The sequence below is a fragment of the Hemitrygon akajei genome, chromosome 22 (genome assembly GCF_048418815.1).
Source record: "Hemitrygon akajei chromosome 22, sHemAka1.3, whole genome shotgun sequence".
NCBI classification, from domain to species: domain Eukaryota; kingdom Metazoa; phylum Chordata; class Chondrichthyes; order Myliobatiformes; family Dasyatidae; genus Hemitrygon; species Hemitrygon akajei.
In genome coordinates, this window is record NC_133145.1 from 24,497,470 (window position 1) to 24,519,945 (window position 22,476).

At 41.3% G+C, this 22,476-nt stretch overlaps 1 protein-coding gene and 1 long non-coding RNA gene across 3 annotated transcripts in view; one reads left to right on the forward strand and one right to left on the reverse strand.

Annotated features, from left to right (window-relative positions):
• myocd (myocardin) overlaps positions 1-22,476 on the reverse strand; it is a 654,082-nt gene that overhangs the window by 89,687 nt on the left and 541,919 nt on the right. The window contains exon 1 of one of the 2 annotated variants that reach the window (XM_073025872.1): positions 5,472-5,790. The exons of the other annotated variant lie outside the window; for it this stretch is intronic. Within the exon in view, the coding sequence (XP_072881973.1) occupies positions 5,472-5,526 (55 nt within the window). The 5' untranslated portion in view covers positions 5,527-5,790. Of the gene's footprint in view, positions 1-5,471; positions 5,791-22,476 lie in introns of those variants that run through there. 2 annotated transcript variants of the gene reach the window in all.
• Positions 5,928-21,117, forward strand: LOC140714567 (uncharacterized). Its single transcript, XR_012095914.1, has 2 exons — positions 5,928-6,899; positions 20,401-21,117. It is a non-coding gene; the product is annotated as an uncharacterized lncRNA (long non-coding RNA).

The following is a 22,476-nucleotide window of genomic DNA, read 5'->3' on the forward strand; positions in this document are numbered from 1 at the left end:
CTGCACTGAACTTGCATATTGCAGAAAGAGGTGATCTGACTAAAATATAACAGATTTTGAGGGGGCTTGATAGGGTAGATGCAGCGTAGAAATATTCCCTGACTGGAGTGGGTCGATAGGAGGGAGTTTCACGGGTATAACCTCAACGTGAGGGGTTAACGACTCAAGACTGAGATGAGAAAACTTTGTTTCTTTCTAGTGGTTGTGAACATTTGGGAGGGTCTACTCCAGAGACCCTCCAAGAGGAACACAACCTTGTCAACTTTTGGAGGCTTGCATACCTCAATGAACCAGAGAGGTGTGTTGGCTGGAGTCAGCGCATGCCAAACAGGTCAAAGAGTAGAGGCCAGACTAAGAGTGGTCCACCGGTCATCCAAGTTTGGGGGTTCAACCCTGATTGGTAAAACTAGATTATTACAGAAACAGCCATGAAGAGTCCTTCTACATCTGAGTGCGATGGTAGTTGAGTCTCTACCTGTGACTTGCATGAACAGTACTGAAAATGGAAAGGAAGTTGCTGTCACAATGACGGAAGCTCTGAACACTGCCAGAGATGGTAGACCACTACTGCTGCCCTAAATACCAGCAGGAACACCGGCAGTCAGCAAGTACTTCAGGGGTGGGACAGCTGAATCATCAGTCAGAGTTGAAACATTTAGATGAGGATTCAAGAGACATAAGGGATTGGGTAGGAAAGCAGAGTTAACCCTAAAAACCAGAGTAAACCTAATTTCATTGTATAACACAGCAGGACTGAAGGATTACATGAGCGTCTTTTTTAAAAAAATAATCAGGTGTTAAAAAGATTCTATAAGCGAAGTACAAAGGAACTAACTCCAGCAGAAATAAAAGTATGTGATTGTACAGTAGAAGCTTAATACAAATGAGTAAAGTCAATAGGAATGGAAATGAGGTGGTAGCTTCTTGTACAAAATGTCATAGAGATTTTAAATAAAAGTTTTGGATACTGGGGTAATTTAAGATTTCCAGAAAATGAATGATAGACTTTTGTTTGTTATTGTGGCTATAGACTATGTTGATCTGTTGGTCACTACCTGGAAATCTTTACTGGGTAGTACATGTAGTTATTGCATTCATCAGCCTTGATATAACTGACAGTAGACCTGGACTGAGGGGCTAAATAGACCCCTCTTCCTCTGTCTACCTCATGTTGCAGCTCCTACTGCGAACACAACTCAACAATGAGAGGCTATTACAAAGTAAAAGGTTCTGCAGTGGAAATACTGAGCTAGCAACATAGTCAAGATGTTTTTCTAAATTGGAGACTTAGTCACATTACTAAGGTAGCTTCTCTCAAGGGATTGTTTTATTTTAGAGCTGGCTTATTAAAGTAACCAGCATCAGAGCGGCTTAAGACGCCACTGGAGGGAAACTGAAAGGGCCTTCCAATTCCATTGATCATTGCAAGCAATAAAGAGGACATTGAAAACTTGTAACTCTGCACCTACACCACAAGTGTGATGTTCACTATTGCTACACTGCATGTAACCTGCACAAGACATCAGAGGCTTTTTCCATCAACTGTAATACCACAGAAGGCATTAGAAATGTGAAGTTTGAGCACAACAGTTTTGAGGCAACAGTGATAGTGCTTTTAAAACATTCCCTTTACTTCAAATAAACCAATTAGTGACTTTTCAGATAGTTACCGATAGGTAACAAATAGAACACAAGTAAAATTAAATTGCTGCTTTGTGAAAAAGGATTGGAAGTTACCCTCTTCTTCACACCACTTTCATTCACTGGGTCCCCCATTGGTCAGGGCCGTCCAAGCCGTCTGTGTGATACGCAAGTCAGGGCAGTTCGATATGGAGAGCAGGCTGCTGCCCATGCAGCAAGCTCCCCCTCTTCATTCAGCTGAGGAATTCAAAGGAACAGCAGAGACAGTTTACCACCGGTGGCATCGTAGGAGTTGCCAGTCAGCGTTGGGACAAGGTAGGGACTCCAGCTCCAGATTTTTTCCTCAGGGTTCATTCACGAAGCCCTCCCCATGAGCGGGTACAGCCACAAGGCAGCGGAGGTTTGAGATCAGAGCCTTCCGTCTCCTAGCTGAGCTCCAATGACGGCTGACAAGCACCGTCTGCTCAAGGTGACTGATTTTAAGACATCAGTAACCCACCTTTAACTATCCCCTTGTAAGTAGAAACGGTTCTGCTGGGCTTAGGAGCTGGACTTGGTTGTCAGAGGCTATGTGAGACGCATGCTATTGAGAGCATTTAATAGGTAGTGGGAACTTGCCCACTACCTCCCCCGGCTCGGACAACCTTAAGGAACCTTGCACCATTAGCACTTCAGTATTTATTTTTAAATGAAAGGTATTGTACATCTTGACAGATGGTTGGGATTTGGAAAGATTTGAGAGGACTGCAGGCGTGGCTGTTTAACTAAAACCAAGCAGCTGCCAAAAAAATCTTGCCATTACAGCTCACTCTTGATTGTTACGCTTCAAACTCCTCCAGTGAGTCACCACTTCTTTTTAAATGACCACATCTTGCAGTGTTTATTAATACAATATGCTGTATAAACAACTGTGGTCACAATTATTTTATTTACAACTGCATTGGCGACAGTCGAGTATAGCAGAGTACGGTGCTGTGGAGTGTCATACAGCATGAAGCAGAAAGATGTTCTCACCTCAGAGTCAATTCTGGCCCCGAATTGTTCTGCTCTGATTTACTCTGCCTTTAGTACGAGCATTCCTGTTCACTTTTTACTTACCCATTTTGTTCGTACCTGCCTGAACTTCTCCCTCACATTCCTTAACCGACAGCCTGAGACTGTTGCAGTGCATTAGGAGTTCTGCTCTTTGGCTTCGATGACAGGAAACACATTTTCACAGAGAGCTACATGGCAGCCAGCTGATTCTTATCAGCAGTGAGGTAGCTGCTCAGTCCTTAATCTTTTTGGAACCTTCCAGGTCAAGCCGTGTCAGGTGTCAGCTGTTCTGCAGTTGATACTCTCTACCTGTGCTCACCTGATGCTAAGGCAACCAGATTTGCTCCAAGCACTTGAGCACAAAATCCTCCCTTAAACGCCATTGCTGAATTTCAGGTGAGACGTTCAACTCGGGTTGAGGTAAATGGACATCGTGCCATGCAAAAGGTGGAAACAGGAGAAGAGTTTTCCCTCAAGTCCCAACAACCATTTATTCCACATCTATTGTGATTACCAGCATCTTACCTTTTGTTATCATCGCAAACTGGTGTGCATAAATTAACCTCTTCTACAGTAGTAACCATTCTGAACAGGAACGCAAACATGCTTGACAAAAATATCGTGTCTCAAATGCTTTAACAATTACAAACTAAATATTTAGTGAATATGATTTAGCAGCTTTTAGTTAACCAGTGTGATTTCAAAGACAGAATAACTCTCATATGCAATAAACAAACAGTTAGGAAGTGTATCATCTGGTCCAAATTTATTTCTTAAAAATTCATAACACATTTTAATTAAGGCACTCTTTATTCAAACAATAATGCCAGTATGCAATCAGCAGATACTGTAGAAACTTGGTTAAAATTGCATCGAATTTCAAAAATATTCAATAAGCTATTTCAATATTGATTCAAATTGGATCAATCAACCACGTAATTAACAAATTATAGATTAAAGATGGGTCCTGAGACATTGCAGAAGAATCACTAATTGATTTATTTTCTAGTATGCTCTATCACATTACTGGAAATAGCTAAAAGGCACGGGCAGTGACTCCTGTTGCACAAAACCTGAGAGCTAACATTCACTGCATTGACGTTGACCTCCACGGCTCAGATCACAGCAATACACTGCGATGAACAAGACCAGCTATGCAGCAAGACAAGCCAGTATTGGGCCATTCTTAAAGAAAGTATGTAAAACATTAAAACAATTTGTTTTGACTCTTAGATCGATCTATATCAGGAAGATGAACACTCTAATGCACCTGCTATACGCCTTAACTTGTAATGCTTTGTGGCGTTATTCCTATTTCCTCTTAACATCTGCAATGACAGGATCTACGAAAATATTTGAAATCTGCAATAGAATACTTAAAAGTAGTGCACTTTTCAAGAACAATGTATGTCATAACTGTTTGCATGACCGATTTCTGGTGCCTGATTGTTCACCGAGTGGTAATGGACAGTCCATTTTGATTTACTCATCCATCCTCCTCACTATGGACCCACTAATTATGAAGGTGGGTTCTTTTCTCTTTATAATTTTAAACAGTAGCATGGAAAAGCAGAAGGAAAACTTAAGAGTGTTCAGAAACAGTAACAGGTTGGAACATCCCTGCTGAAAACAGAAACCTGTATGAAGTACAATGTCAGACTTAATTATAATTTGTTTCAGGAAGGTGGCAGTGTTGTCATGGCGTTGAAAAGCTGCACTATTACAATTTTCATGCAGCCTTCACGCAAAAAATGCTAGTCAGGTGAATGAAAATATTTAAATTAGCAATTGCATACAATAATTAACAGGCATCTTTAGTTGTGTCAGAAAATAATGCAAAATACATTAAAACTTGCATTTGAATAGATCTCTAAGTTTTAAGTAATCATTTGCAAATGTGAAAATGTTTTAGTTAACGTAATCTTAACAAAGCAAATGCATATCAATATTAGAAAATGATACATAACTGCTTAATTTTACAAGTGTACAAACCCATTTCTCTGATATAAAATTATGTAATTAAAGAATTCATACATCAACTTGTATGCTAATGTTTGTTTCTAAAAGACAAACTGGTACTGTGAGATCATTATATTGGTAAACAGGGATGATGGGCTTTCATTCTGTGGTTAGTTGGTTTCAAAGACACAATAACACTGCTCTGGTTTAATTCTGGTCTGCTTCTGCCTTGTTAACAAGCACATCAGGAAAAATTGGCCCAAGATTCCAAAGGTTTAAGATTCAAAATCCACAAACAGTAATGATGACTAAAAAAATGAGCTGGACAAGGTCAATTCTCTATTTTGGTCATGGAATATATGACTGTCTTTCATTTCTCGCATTTCACAGGAATAACTGCATTCTCACTGAGTAGGTGAGAATTAAACACCTCAAACCACTCCAGTCCAGCCAACTTCTGCATAATGGGAAGGTCCATACTTGACCAACATTATATAATACAAATAAAATCAAGCTGGCAACACCATATTACACTCAGTTCTCCTACAGGTTGTATCGTGATACCGGTGACCTACATTTTTTTTTCTCAGAAATAAACGGGAAAAGCGGACGGAAAAAAGTTAACCATTTTTTGCATCCGGTTTGCTGAAAAAGAACACAATCCAAAAATATAACACTGATAATCAAACTGAAGAATGCAGATAGAATATAGTCCAATACATGTCCTCATTCTAATGAACTGAAGTTTAAAAAAGTATTTGAATATGACGTATGCACACTTTAAAATTACTGCAAAATTCTGGTTCGTAATATATTAAGTTATAGTCTGCTCTTACCTGATCTGAACTTGCTTCGGATAAGCAGAGAATGTTCTGAGCCCAAAAGTGTCATGTTGGTAGTTAAGACGCAATAGACAATTCCAGTAAAGCGGCCAAAACCAAACTTGTCTTCAGTGGTTCAGATCATAAATTGGCTCAGACAAACTAAAGACAACTGGGAACTGCAAGTGAGAATTAAGAGTTCGTCCAGAAACTCTCTTTCTCCCTCTCTCACACACACATACACGACTTGTTTCTGTTCTCTTAGACAGCAGGGGTAGCTGTGTGCAGCGAAAGACTTGTGAAAGGATTTTGGTCCCATCCACCCCCCGGCCAGCAGACAGCCACTGATTACACTGCACAGCGTTGCATTGGGGCGAACTAATTAACGTGCAATCAGCCGGGACCCTCCTACCACGGTGGTTTTACTACCATCATCAGCATCATCATCACAGCCACAGCGTTCTTGGCTCCGATCAAGCCTGCGCTGGGGACTATCAGTTCAAGACTTTGGAGCTGCTGATATCTGATCCTGGATAATACCCGTGGCAGCTTGTCAAGTCGAAGAGGGGAGGTCGGTCCCGCGGTTCCGGACAGTCTCGCACAGTTGATTCCAAAGCTTCACAGCAGTTGTCACAGCTATAGAAAGAGTCAGGCAGCAACCTTTTCCTCCCCCAGCGTCCGAGGAGTCACTCGAAGCTGTTAACACATCGCAGCTTTCGGGGTATGATTAAAATAAGCAGGAAGCAGCGAGACTGGATTCACCCTCGGCAACGACCGGTTCGATCGCAAAACTAGAAGCTGCAAAAATAACGGGCGTATCAGAGGGCATGAACTGACACTAAACTTTTGATGTTTTTCAAAGGGGAATATTTCCACAACAAATACAAAAAGCAAATCAAGTAATCCGCAGGACGATTTACTTTCAAAAAATGCAATAAAATCCAAAAAGAGCTGGAAACTGCATAAATAAAGGTCTTGAAAACATTAACACTGGGTTTCTCACAGATGGTGCATGTCCTGGTGATTTTTCTCAGCACTTTGTTTTTATTTCAGATTCCCGTCAGCTGCAGGCTTTAACTTGCCGCCTTTAAACAGCATTTAGGTGTATGTAAGGAACGGTGCGCTTTCGATTAACGCAGAGCATTAGTCGGACTGAAACGCAAGGTGGCGTTCTGTTTAGCGGCTGCCTCGCTTTTCCCAACCCGGGCCCTGGCCCCTGTGTGCTGGGTTAGAGCAACTGGGATCGGTCCGAGCCGTTGTCGCCCTGGCTTCTCATTGAGATCCCAAGAGGCGACAGGGCGAGGTGGATGCTGCGAGATTCTCCCACTCCGCGGCATTGTTTCCGCCAGCGACAATTGACACCTCGTCCATCACTGCGGACTGTCAGCCACACACAATGCCCAGGGTGTGAGGTGACAAGACCAATGAAAGCCTGCGAGAAAGGTCCGTAAACGGGGCGCTGCCCGACGGTTTGTTTTCAGAATTGCCTACGCTGAAGCAGCACGATTAAAACTCTGGGGTTCACATTTAAGATTAAATATACATGTACACTATACAGAGTGTTTGTGTAGATTTTATGATTAGAACCTAACGCAAAGACGAACTTTACACGACTAGTAACGTACAGAGTTTTCAATGCGCGCTGATTCAGTCTAAGGGTCCGAAATGGTAACCGGGGGTAAAGTGAGGTTCCCTGGAAAGGGTCTGCTTTGCTGAATGGTTTACATCGCTTCGTACACACACTGCTTTGGTTTCGAAGGAGGTCGTGGATTATCTGCATACTGTTAAGGTCAACGGCCCAGCTGACAATTGCCCAAATTGCCCGGGGGAGGGGGGGGGGGTGTGGAATTTGAGTTCTTGCTCTAATTTAAACGTGAGCTCCGCAATACAACCCGTGCTTCTGGGAAATGAATCTTTGGCTTTGGAAGAGTGTGAAATGCTGGATGTTGGTTAGGAGTAAAGTTTGCAGAACTGATGATAGCTTGGCAAGTCGTTGGTTGGGGACCAGCTAAACGAACTGATCTCGCTATATTTTAGCGCTGCGGCAGTTTTCCCAGGGTTTCCTGCCGTTCAGCAAGGGAGTTCACCGCCGAAATTAGATTGGCAGAGGTCAACCCTTGTGAATATCACCCCTTGGATCTGTCCACTGTCTGAGCAGTCGCCACTGGCAAATGCTACCAACAATATATTTGGGCTTTTCATTAAGATTGAAACAAACAAGATTCATAAATCATCTTCCCTTCAACCCCAAAGACTTTGTATTTCCTGATAACGCAGATGCACGACCATATATACAGCTGGGGAGAAGAGGGCGGGGTCAAAATGTAAATCCTTCCCTATGCTCAGCTCGAAAATAATGCTGGAGGATTGTCCCAGAACCACAAATTATACGATCATCCCGGGTTGGTCTTAGTAGTATTACAAGTTACGTGCGTTAAAATTATTTTTGATGCCGTTATTACATATTTAAGATTAAAGATGAGCAGTATCAGCGGTGTCGGAGTACAATAATGTTGTCGGCAAATAACCCCGACTTCGGTCGGTGTGCAGTCTGCAACGCCATGGGTTCCCCCCCCCCCCCCCCGCCCAACGGGGGCTAGGGGTGGTGGTGGGAGTTTTTGGGTATGCGAAAGAGTAGGTTTTGGGGGATATACACGGAGAATAATAGGATTGCTTTTGGGAACCAGCATTGAGTCAATGGGTTGAACACCCGCCCGTTTATGTCCTGAGGCAAATGAGGAATAAGTGGGTAAAAGGTCACTCGAAAGACAGTAGATGTAGCGACTTTAAACTTCCCAAGCTGTGGAGAAAAGCAAAACATGACGACGTGCTTTGGAGATGTCTGATAACCAGCGGTAGAATATGTAGGAGTAATAAGATCTTGTGATGAAGACACTGGACATATATCCCGTCAGCGTGAGGAACCCAGAATATGTGGATATTGGGCTGCTGGATGATGGAAGGAAATACTTCACTAAAGTAAACACATTCTTCTATTAAAGCAGGGGTTCCCTACCTGGGATCCACAGACCCCTCAGTTAATGGTAAGGGTCCAAGGCATAAAGAAAGGGTTGGGAACCCCTGAATTAAAGTGTCCCTTGCCTCAGGTCATGATCAGTGTGATGGTTTTTGACTAATGATGGATTATTCTTTTCTGCTTCCACTAAATGTCTGTGAAGCACCACTAAATTACCCCAGGTACTAGGGTTAGAGTGGCTGCCGAATATTCTCACGAGGGAGAGTGAGCGGCCAGAGGCTATGGTGCACATTTGGTATCAATGACTCGAGTAGAGAGGGGGAAGAGGTCCTGTGCAGGGAGTTATGGCCGAGGTGGAAGAGCAGGACCTCCAAGGTAGTAATGTCTAGATAACTCTCAGTCCCACTGATGGGGCAGTTGGTGGACAAGTAGAAGCAATATGTGGTGAGACTGTGAGGAAGGACAGGCAGATGATTACGACAAAATTACAGTGAGTGGGATGAGGTGAAGTACGATATGAGGACAAAATCAAAAAGGCGATGAAAGTGTTATATTTGAATGCATGCAGTGTATCAGCAGATGATATTGTAGCACAGCTGGAGATAAGCAGGAATGACATGGGCACCACTGAAGATCATAGTTGGGAGCTTAACATCCAAGAACACACTTTGTATCAAAAGGACAGGAAGGTAGGCAGAGTGGGTATGGAGGCTCTGTTGGTAAAAAAATTAAATCAAATCCTTAGAAAGAGGTGACATAGATTCAGAAGATGTTAAATCCCTGTGGGTAGAATTAAGAAACTGCAAAGATGGAAAAGAAAAGACCCTGATGGGAGTTATATACAGGCCTCCAAATAGTAGCCAAGATATGGGTTACAAATTATAACAGGAGACAGCAAAGGCTTGTAATAAGGGCAATGTCACGATAGTCATGGGGGATTACAATATGCAAGATTTCAATATTGGGGAAATCAGGTTGGTTCTGGATTCCAAGAGAGGTAACTTACAGAATGCTTACAAGATGGTCTTTTTAGATCAACTTGTAGTTGAGCCTGAGCAGTATGCCAGAAATTTGAGTGTGTCAGGGGGCAGAAGTGAGTGTCGTTTCTATTACTATGGAGAAGATGCTTGGGAAGCTGAAAGGTCTGAAGATAGTTAAGTCACCCGGACCAGATGGACTATACTATCTGGTGTAACCATTTGAACGATGTAGATGAAGTGATTGTGGAGGGATTAGAAATGATCTTTCAAGAATGATTAGATTCTGGAACGGTTTCAGAGAACTGAGAAATTGTAAATGTCACTCTAGTTTTTAAGAAGGGATGGAAACAGAAGAAAGGAAGTTATAGACCAGTTAGCCTGATCTCAGTGATTGGGAATTGCTTAAGTCCATTATTAGAGATGAGGTTTTGGAGTATTAGTAGACACATAATAAAACAGGCCGAAGTCCGCATGACTTCATTAAGGGGAAATCTTGCCTGACAGATCTGTTGGAATTCTTTGAGGAAATAACAGGCAGGATAGACAAAGGAGAGTCAGTGCATGTTGTTTACTTGGATTTTCAGAAGGCCTTTGTCAAGATAAGAGCCCATGGTATTACAGGAAAGATACTAGCAGGAGGCAAAAGAGTGGGAATGAAAGGTTCATTTTCTGTTTGGCTGCTGGTGACTGATGGTGTTCTGCAGGGCTAGTTATTGGGACAGCTTCTTTTCACATTATATGTCAATGATGTGGGTGATGGAATTGATGGCCTTGTGGCCAAGTTGGTAGACAATACAAAGATAGGTGGAGGGACAGGTAGTGTTGGCGAAGTAGGGAGACAGCAGAAGGACTTAAGACAGATTGGGAGAATGAAAAAAGTAGTAGCAGATGGAATATCGTTTAGGGAAGTGTATGGTCATGCACTTCCAAAGAAGGAATACAGGTGTAGACTATTTTCTAAACATGGAGAAAATTAAAAGAAAATCAGAGGTCCAAAGGGATTTGGAAGTCCTTGTGCAGGATTCCCCATAGGTTATCTTGCAGGTTGAGTTGGTGCTGAGGAAGGGAAAAGCAATGTGAACATACATTTTGAGAAAGTTAAAATATAAGAGCAAGGATGTAATGCTGAGTTTTTATAAGGCATTAGTCAGACCACATTTGGAGTAGTGTTAATCTTTTCTTAGTGAGCGGTTTTGGGCTGCTTATTTAATAAAAGATATGCTAGCATTGGAAAAGGCCCAGATGAGGCTCATGAGAATGATTCCAGAAATGAAAGGGTTAACATATGAAGAGTGTTTGATGGCTCGGTGCCTATACTTGCTGGAGTTGAGAAGAATGGGGGGAGGGAAGAATCTCATTTGAACTTATCAATTATTGAAAGGCCCAGATAGAGTGGATGTGGACTATAGGGGATGAGTCTAGGACAGAGGGCAGAGCCTCAAAATGGAGGGATATTCATTTAGAACAGAGATGTGGAGGGATTTCTTTACTGAGATGGTGGTGAATCTGTAGAATTTATTGCAATGGATGACTGTGGAGGCCAAGTCATTTAGTATATTTAAAGCAGAGGTTGACAGATTCTTGATTGGTCGGGGTGTCAAAGGTTATAGGGAGAAAGCAGGAGAATTGGGTTGAGAGGGATAATAAATCAGCCATGACGGTGGAGCAGACGCAATGGGCCAAATAGACTAATTCTGCTCCTACTTTTGGTTTATGTTCTTAAATCTTTGTAAATGGACAGGAAACAGTATGAAACTATAAAAAATATGCTACAAATGGCTCTGGCAAGACAAGGGACTGGGCAAACAAGCAGATCATCTCAAAGGTTACATATATTAAACCAGAAAAGCCCAAGTTTGATCTCATTTGGGTTAATAATGAAGGACTGATACCTAAGTTCAATGAATATTGGTAGGAGGTTTCCAACATACTATTCTGTCATAAAGCAGTCCATATAATGCCAAGATTGGGCTGTTCTACATTGGCTCTTTCTACACAATTATGCAGCATGCCAACATTCACAGTCTAGACTCAACTATGAATAATTGTCACTTGTTTTGAAAATATAAGGTCACTCAAGCTGAGGAATTATACCCAATACATGAGTCACCAGCTTTGAGAAAAGGGGTAAAAATTGTTTAAAAATTGGACAAGGAATAAAAAATTTGTTATGACCTATTCTTAAAGACCTATTCTTCATGAAGTATATGAATGGCATGACAATGATATATGTGAAAAATTACTAATATGGAACTAAAGCCAACATGAAATAAACCACACCATAGGGTCAATTTTAATGTTATAAGGATTAAATCATTTGTGAAATATTTTGTCACAAATTGGATAGCATTTCTGTGTCAACTGCTTAAGATCTGGAAAAGTATGTAATTCAAGATGTAATATGGTTCCTTACACTTTTTCAAAGTTAGATTGTTTCACACACTGTCCCGGACTGTGGATCCTGTGATCTGTGATAAAGACTGACAATCTAATGCCAATAAGAGATGACTGCAAGGGATTGGGGATGGGCACTCTAAACTCATACAGAATGCCACTGCAAACCAGGAGAGTAGATTCTGATGTCAACAGAGTTGGATGGATAGTGTACAGTGCACAATTGTCTAAACTATTGCACTAACTAGATCCTGCATCTGTGCTTTGGTGCTAAAAGTAATTAACGTGGACACACAAAAAATGCAACAAACTCCAGATACTGGCAATCTAAAACAGAAATAGTAAATGCTGGAAATGCATTGCAGGTGAAGCAGTCAAGAAGGAAACCAGAGTTTAATGGCCTTCCATTTGAAATCAAATTCCTGATTCTTCTTTCACTAATATGTAAACATAGCTTTAATTGTAGAAAGTTAGGTTCATTTGAGAAAATGGTTTCTGGAGATTCTGTGCAACTCTTGGACAACTGTTGATGTTGTGAAATTTTGATTATTCTGCATAAAGTATCAAAGCCCATGATTATAACTGGTCTAGCACATCAGAACTGAGAAAAGCCTGCTTATTTTACTTCATTAACAATTGCCGTGCTTCCCAGTGACCTATGTAAAAGAAATTGTCATAATTTCAATAACATACAGTCGGCACTGGACAGGAGCCAAGGAAGGCCTGAAGCTGAGCCAGAAGAGAGAGTTAATCTGTGATAGTAGCTGCTGCCAGTGTGGGACTACAATTAATATGAAGAATGCGAGTAATGTTGTAATATCTGTAATGACTGCATTTTACAGCAGAAATGGACACCAGGAGAAAGACAGTAAAATCAATAATATTTTGAACAGAAAATGGATGAACACTTTGAGAATGCAAATTAGCCTTTCAACTATAATTTAATCACAGTACACCCTAACATACTACAAATGGGCTATGCTAAAGGAATTTTCAAATAAGTTTATGAGAATTATTTTCTTCTATACTACCTGAAGTGCTTAAGGAAAGCTAACCTGCCCCCAAAATACTGGCCAACTTTTATCAATATACGATAGGGAGCATACTGACATCCTGTACAAAATGACTGTGTGGTACTCTAGCTGCAGCATGCCTGATCTCAAAGCACTCCAATGGGTAATTGGGATGCTTCTTCACATCATAGGAACTCAACTACTAGAGCTGGAGACAATCTATAACGTGAATTTGTTACCTACGTTACCAGTACACTTGTGACATCATTAAATACTCATGCCATCCCGGACACTGTCTGTTCAATCTCCTGCCATCTGGTAGGAAATATAGAAATATCTTCGCCAAGACATTAAAACTGAAAAAGAGCTTCTTCCTCAAGGCTGTTGTGCAGCTGAATAATACTACACCCTGGCTTGCCAATGGTCTTTGTGCGTTATGGACTACCAAAGTCACTTGTTGCATGTAAATATGGGACTGGAGTAGCAGCACAATCTCTTTGTCTTGAGCAATGACAATAAAGTTCTATTCGATTCTCATTCACAGTATATCCTTAAGACTCATCGAGAATTCCGTGTGGTTTTTCCATGTGCAGGATGAAATAAAAGCAGAACATTACTCTGTGTGTGTGTGTGTGTGTGTGTGTGTGTGTGTGTGTGTGTGTGTGTGTGTGTGTGTGTGTGTGTGTGTGTGTGTGTGTGTGTGTGTGTGTGTGTGTGTGTGTGTGTGTGTGTGTGTGTGTGTGTGTGTGTGTGTGTGTGTGTGTGTGTGTTTGACATGGGAGTTGTGGAGCAGAAATGAATCAATTCTACAATTTAAAAGGATTTACCAAATGCAAGGAGTTAATTTTGTCAGGTAATCAATTGCTGATGGTTGGTTGGGTCAGGCATGGAATTGAGTGGAAGTAGTGAATCATCTGCGGGTGGTGGGGAATTTTGAGGGCTCCAGTCAAATGTTTAATGTGACAAGTGTGATTGAGTGCAAGTTATTTGGCGGGGGAATAGGTGATAATTTGGGAGGGGTTAGTTCTGGAGGAAGTACAATATTTAGATAAATTAAAGGGGACTGATCTATTGGGTTCCCAATGGCAGAATGGGACCTAGTCAGAAGGCGTTTGTTAAATGATCTAACCGTAGAGCGCATAGCAGTATAAAAGCTAGGTCAGTTGTTCATGACTAACAATAGATGTATTTTGGATCAATGAGCAATGCCATAAATGTTGGAAATAGCTCATTCACTCGTGTGCTGGAAACATAGATTTTCCTCTGCATGGTGGCAACAAAAGGTGATTATTTTCTCTGCTGCTGGAACTTGAAATAAGTTCATATGTTCACAGATTACCTATTGTTGAGAGCAGTCTCAGCAGCTGTGCCACAACACCACAGACCACTGCTACTACAATGTGACAATTAGAAATGCCAATGAACAAAGGTGATGAAAAACATTTTTAGTATTAAAAGAGAAGGGACAAAGATTGGAGATAAAATGGAAGGCCAGGATGTGTGTGTAAGTTGTCACAAAAAACATGGACCCTTGAGGCAACTGGAATTGTACCCAGACCAGGCTGATAAAGAGGAAATTCTCCGATATCCACTATTGAAATATTTGCGTGTAGGAAGGAGGGACAGGGATTGGATGTTTCGGGACTTGGGCAGGGGGTGGGGGAGAGTCAGAGTGATGATCAGCTGGAGATTGGTGGAAAGTTTAATGTACAATGAGTTTGGACTCATGGGCCAAAGTATTAAGCACAAGAGGGCGATGACAAGGATAAGATAGCTTATTTTTAGTTTTGTTTCAACTTGCCATGAAGCCATTTGGGATGGACAATTGGTCTGTTCTGTGTACAGAAATGAAATTTTGAACAAGTCCTGGAATCTAAAGTAGCAGCAGTCACAAATGGCAGCTGTTTTGGAGAGAGGCTCTACTGGATGAAGCTTTGAATTTGGCCTTAGTTGTTCTTGAAGAGCTGAAGAGTGGGACTAAATATCATCTCCCTGCTATAGTGGTGTTAATTATATCAGAGTCCATTTTAGGAACAAGGAACAAAGGCTACAAGAAGGTACAAGCTAACACTGCAGTGGAAAAGCTGAGCATTATCATAATATATAGTATTTATTTACTCCTCAGTAAAGGTAAAGATATATGACTATAGTGAGCAGTGCTGTTGTTTTTCACCAGCTGTTCTTTTGTCTTCTGTGCCTTTTCATTAAGATATAGGAAGTTCTGGAGATCAGGAGAAAAAAAATCAAAATTACAAGCTTACGTAATGAAGTTACTTTAAATATATTTGTAATTTTAGCATTCCACAAAAGCTGCACGTGTCTAATGGCAGACATTTTATTCTGCATTGCCAGTGATATCAGTGATTTATAATACTTTTTACCTAAGCATTCAGATGATATAATTCAAAAGATTTGACTTGTATATTTGAGATGTATTATTCAGCGATAATAAATATTTCAAAGAATATCATGTTAAGTAAGAGCTGTTAAAATCTAGCAGATTCCAAAAACCATTAGGCATGTTGTGTCGATTCATGATGTAGTCCACAAAAATGTAAATGCCAAAGCCAGTCCTATGTTGTGTAATTATCTATGGCATTACATATTGGTCTTTTCGTCTGTTCTGAAAAAAAATTAATAAGAAACAGACGTGCACACACGCTATGCTTGCAAGGAGAAGGCATTGTAGACTGAAGTTTTTAAACTCCCTGCCAATAAAGCAGTTTGTTAGGTTAGCTCATCTATACAAAATAAACCTCAGTGGATCAGATTTAATTAAAGTATCAAACTACATTTTTAATTTAATTTGAACTCAACCCAAACTAAACAATTTGAATTATTTTATACAAATTAATTCATATTGGATTAAATTTAAACAGAGTAGAATCAGTACGATTAATAATGATTTAAGTCGATTTCCCCCATGGTTTGTGTAAATATCCAGAAAGCAAACCAATATTGAATGCAATTATTGCATTAATATGAATACATTTTTTGGCCAGACACAAAAATATGTTTCTCCTAACTTTTACTTTGAGTCAGGATTTGTATTAAAGGTAAGACACTCCTATAAACCATAACCCTGGCATTTTTGATATATGAGCAACTTTCTTCTAAACCATAACCTTGAGATTTCTGATATACTGTATAAACATTTTCTGTACTTACTCTTGTGCACCCAAATACATCAAATCTTGATGTACAGCCCTAAATGCAGATATAATACCCTAGGAGTGGTCTGTTATTGGTATATTTCTTTTTTACAAGGATTTTTCACTGCCTCTGTGTAATAACTTCAAAAGTGGCTCTGCAATTATGGTCCATAAATAGGATATCATATAAAAGTAGGAGAGGGGATTGAGACGGACAATTAACATACATTATTTGATTGCAAAGCAGGTTACTTGGTTTGTTTCAGTGGCCCTGCTGATTGATGGCATAGATTGTTCTTGTTAACCAAGCTAGTTTTAGAATTGGGATCTACCCATCTTAAGAGATATGAAAGCAGACTTCTGAACTGACCATTAACTGCTAAAGATGAACTCTTGATCTCCCAATAACTAGTTTTAACTGCAATGTTATCAGGTTGACTGCATCAGTGAAGACCTCTTACATGAGTGATTCATAACATTTTAAGCTAGTTTGTCTTTTTTTAAAGAGAGAGCTATTGTGGCTGAAGTCAGTATTGACAGTCATGCAGAAAGTGAGTCCTTTCTGAGCATGATTGCAGTGAAGATGTAGCCCGAGAGAGAACATGTTTCTCAATTTTTGGACTCCATCCTGGAATCATCGTGAAGGAGGTACTTCCTTACTCTTTTGGAGAAGGAGATCCTTCAAGCTATCAATGTGAAGTTATTGAGAGCAAACAGTTATGCCAGTCATAGCCTGGATGCAAGCTGCTGCAAGAAATTAATTGACCCTGGTGATTGGTCAGTTAGGAGTGTATACTCCAAAGGTGTATATCACTGAATAATGCAGAGGCTCTTCAATTCACCTGATCTCAGTCACTCACCCACTGACAACTTCCATGAACCAGAACTCAAGCCAACCATTCACGTGTTCCACTCTTTCTTCACATACCCAGTGCTGTTACGAAGCTGATGCAACTTTTACACAGTGCCAACTACGCAACGATGATAGTCACATCCCCTCAACAGACTGCACAATGCCTCATTATAGGTGTCCTTTCACATGTAGGGCAAGGTCTCACACCACCAGAGACATCGGAGCTCAATGAAAAGCTCCATGAAGAAACAGTGCTCGCTGGTCAGTATTGTGATGGGCATTTTCGCACTGTGACTAAGACAGCACAAATGATTATGGAAATCTCCCGGATACATCTTTATGCTATTTACTTAGACATACAACAGTGTAACAGGCCCTACCAACCCAATGAGCCCATGCTGCCCGATTACACCCACGTGACCAATTAACCTACTAACTCGTACATCTTTGGGATTTGGAAGAGAACTGGAACACCCAGAGAAGACCCATATGGTCATGGGCAGAAAGTACAAGCTCCTTACAGAGAGCAGCGGGAAATGAACATGGGTGACTAGCACTGTAATAGGGTTACACTAGCTGCTACACCACCGTACCGTCCTGCACTATCTGCACACTTTTCTGATATGCAAGCAGCATTTGATTTAAATGGCACGGTATCATTATGGTTGCTGCACCACTTTACAGTGCCAGCAATTGGAAGATAGAGGTTCAATTCACACTGCTGTCTGGAAGGAGATGGTATATTCTTCCCATGACAGCATGGAGTTCCTCCTGCATTCCAAAAATATACAGGTTAGGGTTAGCAAGTGGTGGGCATGCTATGTTGATGCTGGAAGCACGTATATGTATACCTGTCAAATAAAGCTAATCTAATCTAATCTAATCTAAACAAAACTGTTCTTTACAGTATCTCTGTGTTAAATAACCAGAAAACGTAAACTGGTCAGATAATGAAAGAACAGAAAAAGGACTGGGCTCAGATGATCTATAAACTCAGTTTGACACTTGTAGCCGTGGGCTCAGGTACTGACGTGACACAGAATATATAGTTGGCGTCTGCTCGTCATAAGACATAAGAGTGTATTGCTCAATGGACCGCTCAAACACTAAAGATGAACTTTTGATCTCATGTTCTCTGTTGTGGTCCTCCTACTTTAACTGTTTACCTGAATGTACTTTCTCTGAAGCTGCTACAATCCATTCTGCATTCTGTTTTCTTCTCAATGCCTTGTTGTACTTATACATGGATTGATCCCCCTGGAGGTATGCAAACTAATCTTTTTCACTGTACGTTGGCACGTGTGACAATAATAATCTAACTCACTGCCTGATCAGGAGCCATGGATAAGTAAAATGTTTGGTGCAGTGGAGACACTTCTGAAAAGGCTGATAAAATCCAAGACTTCGCTGTGAGCCTGAAGCCTACCATTCCAGCACGTATTTATTGATCAAGATACAGAGCGGAATAGCTCTGGCCCTTCAAGCTGTGCTGTCCAGCAACACCTGATTCAACCCCAGCTTAATCAGGGGACAATTTACAATGACTGATTATCCTACCAAACGGTACGGCTTTGGACTGCGGGAGGAAACCGGAGCACCCGGAAGAAACCCACGTGGTCACAGAGAGAACTTGCAAACTCCTTATAGACAGCAGCGGGAATTGAACCCAGGTTGCCTGTACTGTAAAGTTTTGTGCTAGCCTTATCAGAAAGTGAACCTGATCAAAGAAACATTAAAAAAATTACAGCCAGAGAATCTTTTTCACAGGTTATACAATAATTAATCATCACCCAAGTACTGCACTGGGAACTACATGCTGATGATTCACCGCTAAAGTTGACACTGTGCAAAGGGAATCAGGGTGTCAAAGATAATCAAGCAATCCTACCTCCAAAGGACTACTAAGTTGCTACCCAGACAGTGAACAGTGGCTCCATGGGGTAACACCTCATAAGACTAATTTTTCATAAGCCTCGGAATGATTTCTAGGCTAGAAGGCCTGTTTTAGGAGGGTAGGCTGAACGAGCTGGGGCTTTTCTCTTTGTAAAGTAGGATGAGAGGTGTCTTGATGGAGGTGTACAGGATGATAGGAGGCATGGGTAAAGTGAGCAGCCAGAGATTTATCCCAGGGCGGAAATAGCTAACACAAGTGGGCACATTTTAAGATGATGGTGTGTGGAACACACTGCCAAGGGTGGTGGTAGAGTCAGATATATTAGGGACATTTATGAGACTCTTTGATAGGCATATGGATGAAAGAAAAATGGAGGGCCATGGGGGAGGGAAGGGTTAGATTGATTGTGGAGTAGGTTAAAGGACTGGCACAACATTGTGGGCTGAAAGGCCTGTACTGTTCTATGTTCTAAGATTATGGCATACATCCTTTCATCCTGCAGTCTTGTCAATAGTTGTACTGATGGCTAGACTGCAACTGCTCAGTTCCAAGGTGGTTCACTTCGGAACTGAGGCTCCTAGATGCATAACAGCTTGAGATGTCCTCCATAGAGACATCCAGTCAGACTTAACAACCTTTGACCAGCTCTGTGAGACTTACTGGGAAAGTATAAACGTGATCAGACAACATTAATTTTATTTAAAGATGTTTGATTTGCATTATGAGTAATGGAGAAGTGGGGAATTCATGACGCAGTTGCAGATTGCAATTGGATTTGTTCCTCACAGCAACACGGAAAGAAGATGTTTTGACTACCTCTGCATATCCTCCTATTTCTTCCTCTTCTGTTCCTCATCAAAATATTGGTGGAAAGGCTGACTCTTCATGAAACTGAGATCAGGAAACATGCAGCAGACCTGCATGAACTCTAACTCTAACCCCTCAAATACTGGCTACTTCCCAAGGAGCAAACCAGGCATTACAAGTGTTGTGTTATCGTGCTAATACACACCTTCACCACATTTAGTGTAGCAACGTAGCTTTCAAAGTTCAAAGTACATGTATGTCACTATATACAACCCTGAGAGTCAGATTCTTGTGGGCATACTCAATAAATACATAATAGAATAAAAACCATAATAATATCAGTGAAAGACCACACCAACTGTGCATTCAACCAGTGTGCAAAATACAACAAACCGTGCAAACACAAAAATAAATAAATTAATAATAATAAGCAATAAATAGTGAAAAATGAGATGAAGAGCCCTTGAAAGTGAGTCCATAGGTTATGGGAACATTTCAATGATAGGGCAAGTGACGTTGAGTGAAGTGATCCCCTTTGTTTAAAGAACCTGATGATTTAGGGGTAATAACTGTTCCTGAACCTGGTAGTATGAGTCCTGAGGCTCCTGTCCTTTCTTCCTGATAGCAGCAGTGAGAAGAGAGCATGACCTGGGTGCTGAGAGTCCTTGATGATGGATGCTGCTTTCCTGCAATAACATTTCCTGCAGATGTGCTCAATGGTGTAGAAGGCTTTACCCATGATGGACTGGTCCATAACCACAACTTTGTGTAAGGGCGGAGCTTAGTCAAGATGGCACTAAACGGCAACTCCTTTGCTTGCATCCTTGGAAGTAGCTCTATTTCCATCCTTAATATCTCTAACTTTCCCTTTCAGAGTTCTTTTGAAGACCCTGACCTGGAGTTACATGCTGACTTCGGTCTTTGCGGGAATGGGACCTGCTCTCGAGGTGTCACGACTGGCTGTTATCTGACATGCCAAGGGCTCGGCCTAAGGATTCTAGGACCTTTGGAAGCCTAGGATCTCGGGGCTCTGGAGATGGGCGGATCGAAGGTCAGTGTCCTGGACCAGTATGTCGTGGGAGCTGGAAGATCTTTGGCTGTGTGACCAGAGACCTGAGATCTTTAAGCACAAAGCTCGGGAAGAACGACGCAATGGACTTTTAACATCGAAAACCAGCGAGTTGTTTGTTATGGCTCCCCTCTCGCTGTGAAACAGAGACGTCTCTTTCTCTCTTATTAGAGAGACAGAGAAAATCCGTGGTATGTCATATACGAGGTGAACACATAGTCTTTGGAGTACTGCAAGTCTGTGTCTTCGCTGTTGCTTTTGCTGCACACTTGAGTGCTCGATGGCGGGTGCCGATGCTCTTTTTTTGCTGGTTGGGGGAGGGGAGATCGTTGTTTGCTGCCGCTTATGCGCAGGAGGGAGGGGAGCTGGGGGGGGACTTTGGGGTTCTAACATTTAACTGTCATTCATTCTTTGGGGCACTCCTCTGTTTTCGTGGATGGTTGTGAAGAAAAAGCATTTCAGGATGTATATTGTATACATTTCTCTGACATTAAATGTACCTTTGAAACGTTTGAAACCTTTGATTTCTTGTTCAAGGGCATTGGTGTTTCCATATCAGGCTGTGATGAAGACAGTCAATACACTCTCTAATACACATCCATACAGCTTTGTCAAAGTTTTAGACATCAGGCCAAATCTTTGCAAACTCCTAAGGAAGTACAGGTGCTGTGGTGCTTTCTTCATAATTACACTTGCATGCTAGGCCCAGGATAGTTCTGACCCTTTCAACCTTTGATCCCCTAATGAGGACCGGCTGTTGGGCTTCTGGTTTCTTCGTTCTGAAGTCAATAATCTACTCCTTGTTCTTGCTCACAATGAGTAAGAAGTTGTTGTTATGGAACCACTCAGTCAGATTTTCAATCTCCCTCCTATGTGCTGATTTGTCACCATCTTTGGTTCGGCCTACAATAGTGGTGTCATCAGCAAACTTGACTATGGCATTGGAGCTGTGCTTATCCACACAGTCATAAGTGTAAAGCCATCAGAGCAGGAGGCTAAGCACACAGTTTTGTGGTGCACCTGTGCTGATGGAGATTGTACAGGAGATGTTGTTGTCAATCTGAACCACAAATGAGGAAATCGACGATCCAATTGCACAAGGTGGTATTGAGGCCAAGGTCTTGAAATTTATTGATTAGTTCTGAGGGGATGATGGTATTGAATGCCAGCCTGTAGTCGGTAAAGAGCATCCTGATATATGCATTTTTGCTGTCCAGATGTTCCTGGGTTCACTGTCTGTTTGCTGTACACATGCGATATCTGTTTGGTGAAGTCATCAACATTATCGCTGGACGACAGGTACTGTTTCCCTGGTTTGGTTTGGTTGTTCAAACACAGCTGGCACAGGAGACTGCCATCAAATGAAAGCATAATGCCTAATACACACTGAATTAGTCACCTTAGATCACATCCCAGATGGAAGCTGAGAAGTAGAATCCTTTCATTTTCAATTTTGATAGAGGGTAGAGGAATTTCTCCACGAACCCTCTGGGTGAATATAGCACGTCCTTGTGACCCTTCCACGTCCTCTGCTCATCCACCAGTCATATTATATTTTTGTGGAATGCTAGCCTATGCACCCATTCATTGCAAAAACCTTAAAGTTAGCAAGACATTGATGAATAAATTGTGTCACAACATGCAACACTCTGCAACATAAATGAATACAGAACTCACCAAGCACTTGCAGATCTCAAAACCAAACAGAAATTAAATTGCAAATGTTTAACGACATTTATTATCCCTATTCTTATAATAATTAGGGGATGTAGAGCGATAGGAATTGGGGTTATTTTTGCAGTTTCTCAGGATTAACAGGGTAAGTTAAACTCAAGCATTGTCATTCAAAATGAGTGCTGATTGAAACCAGCTTCGAATAAT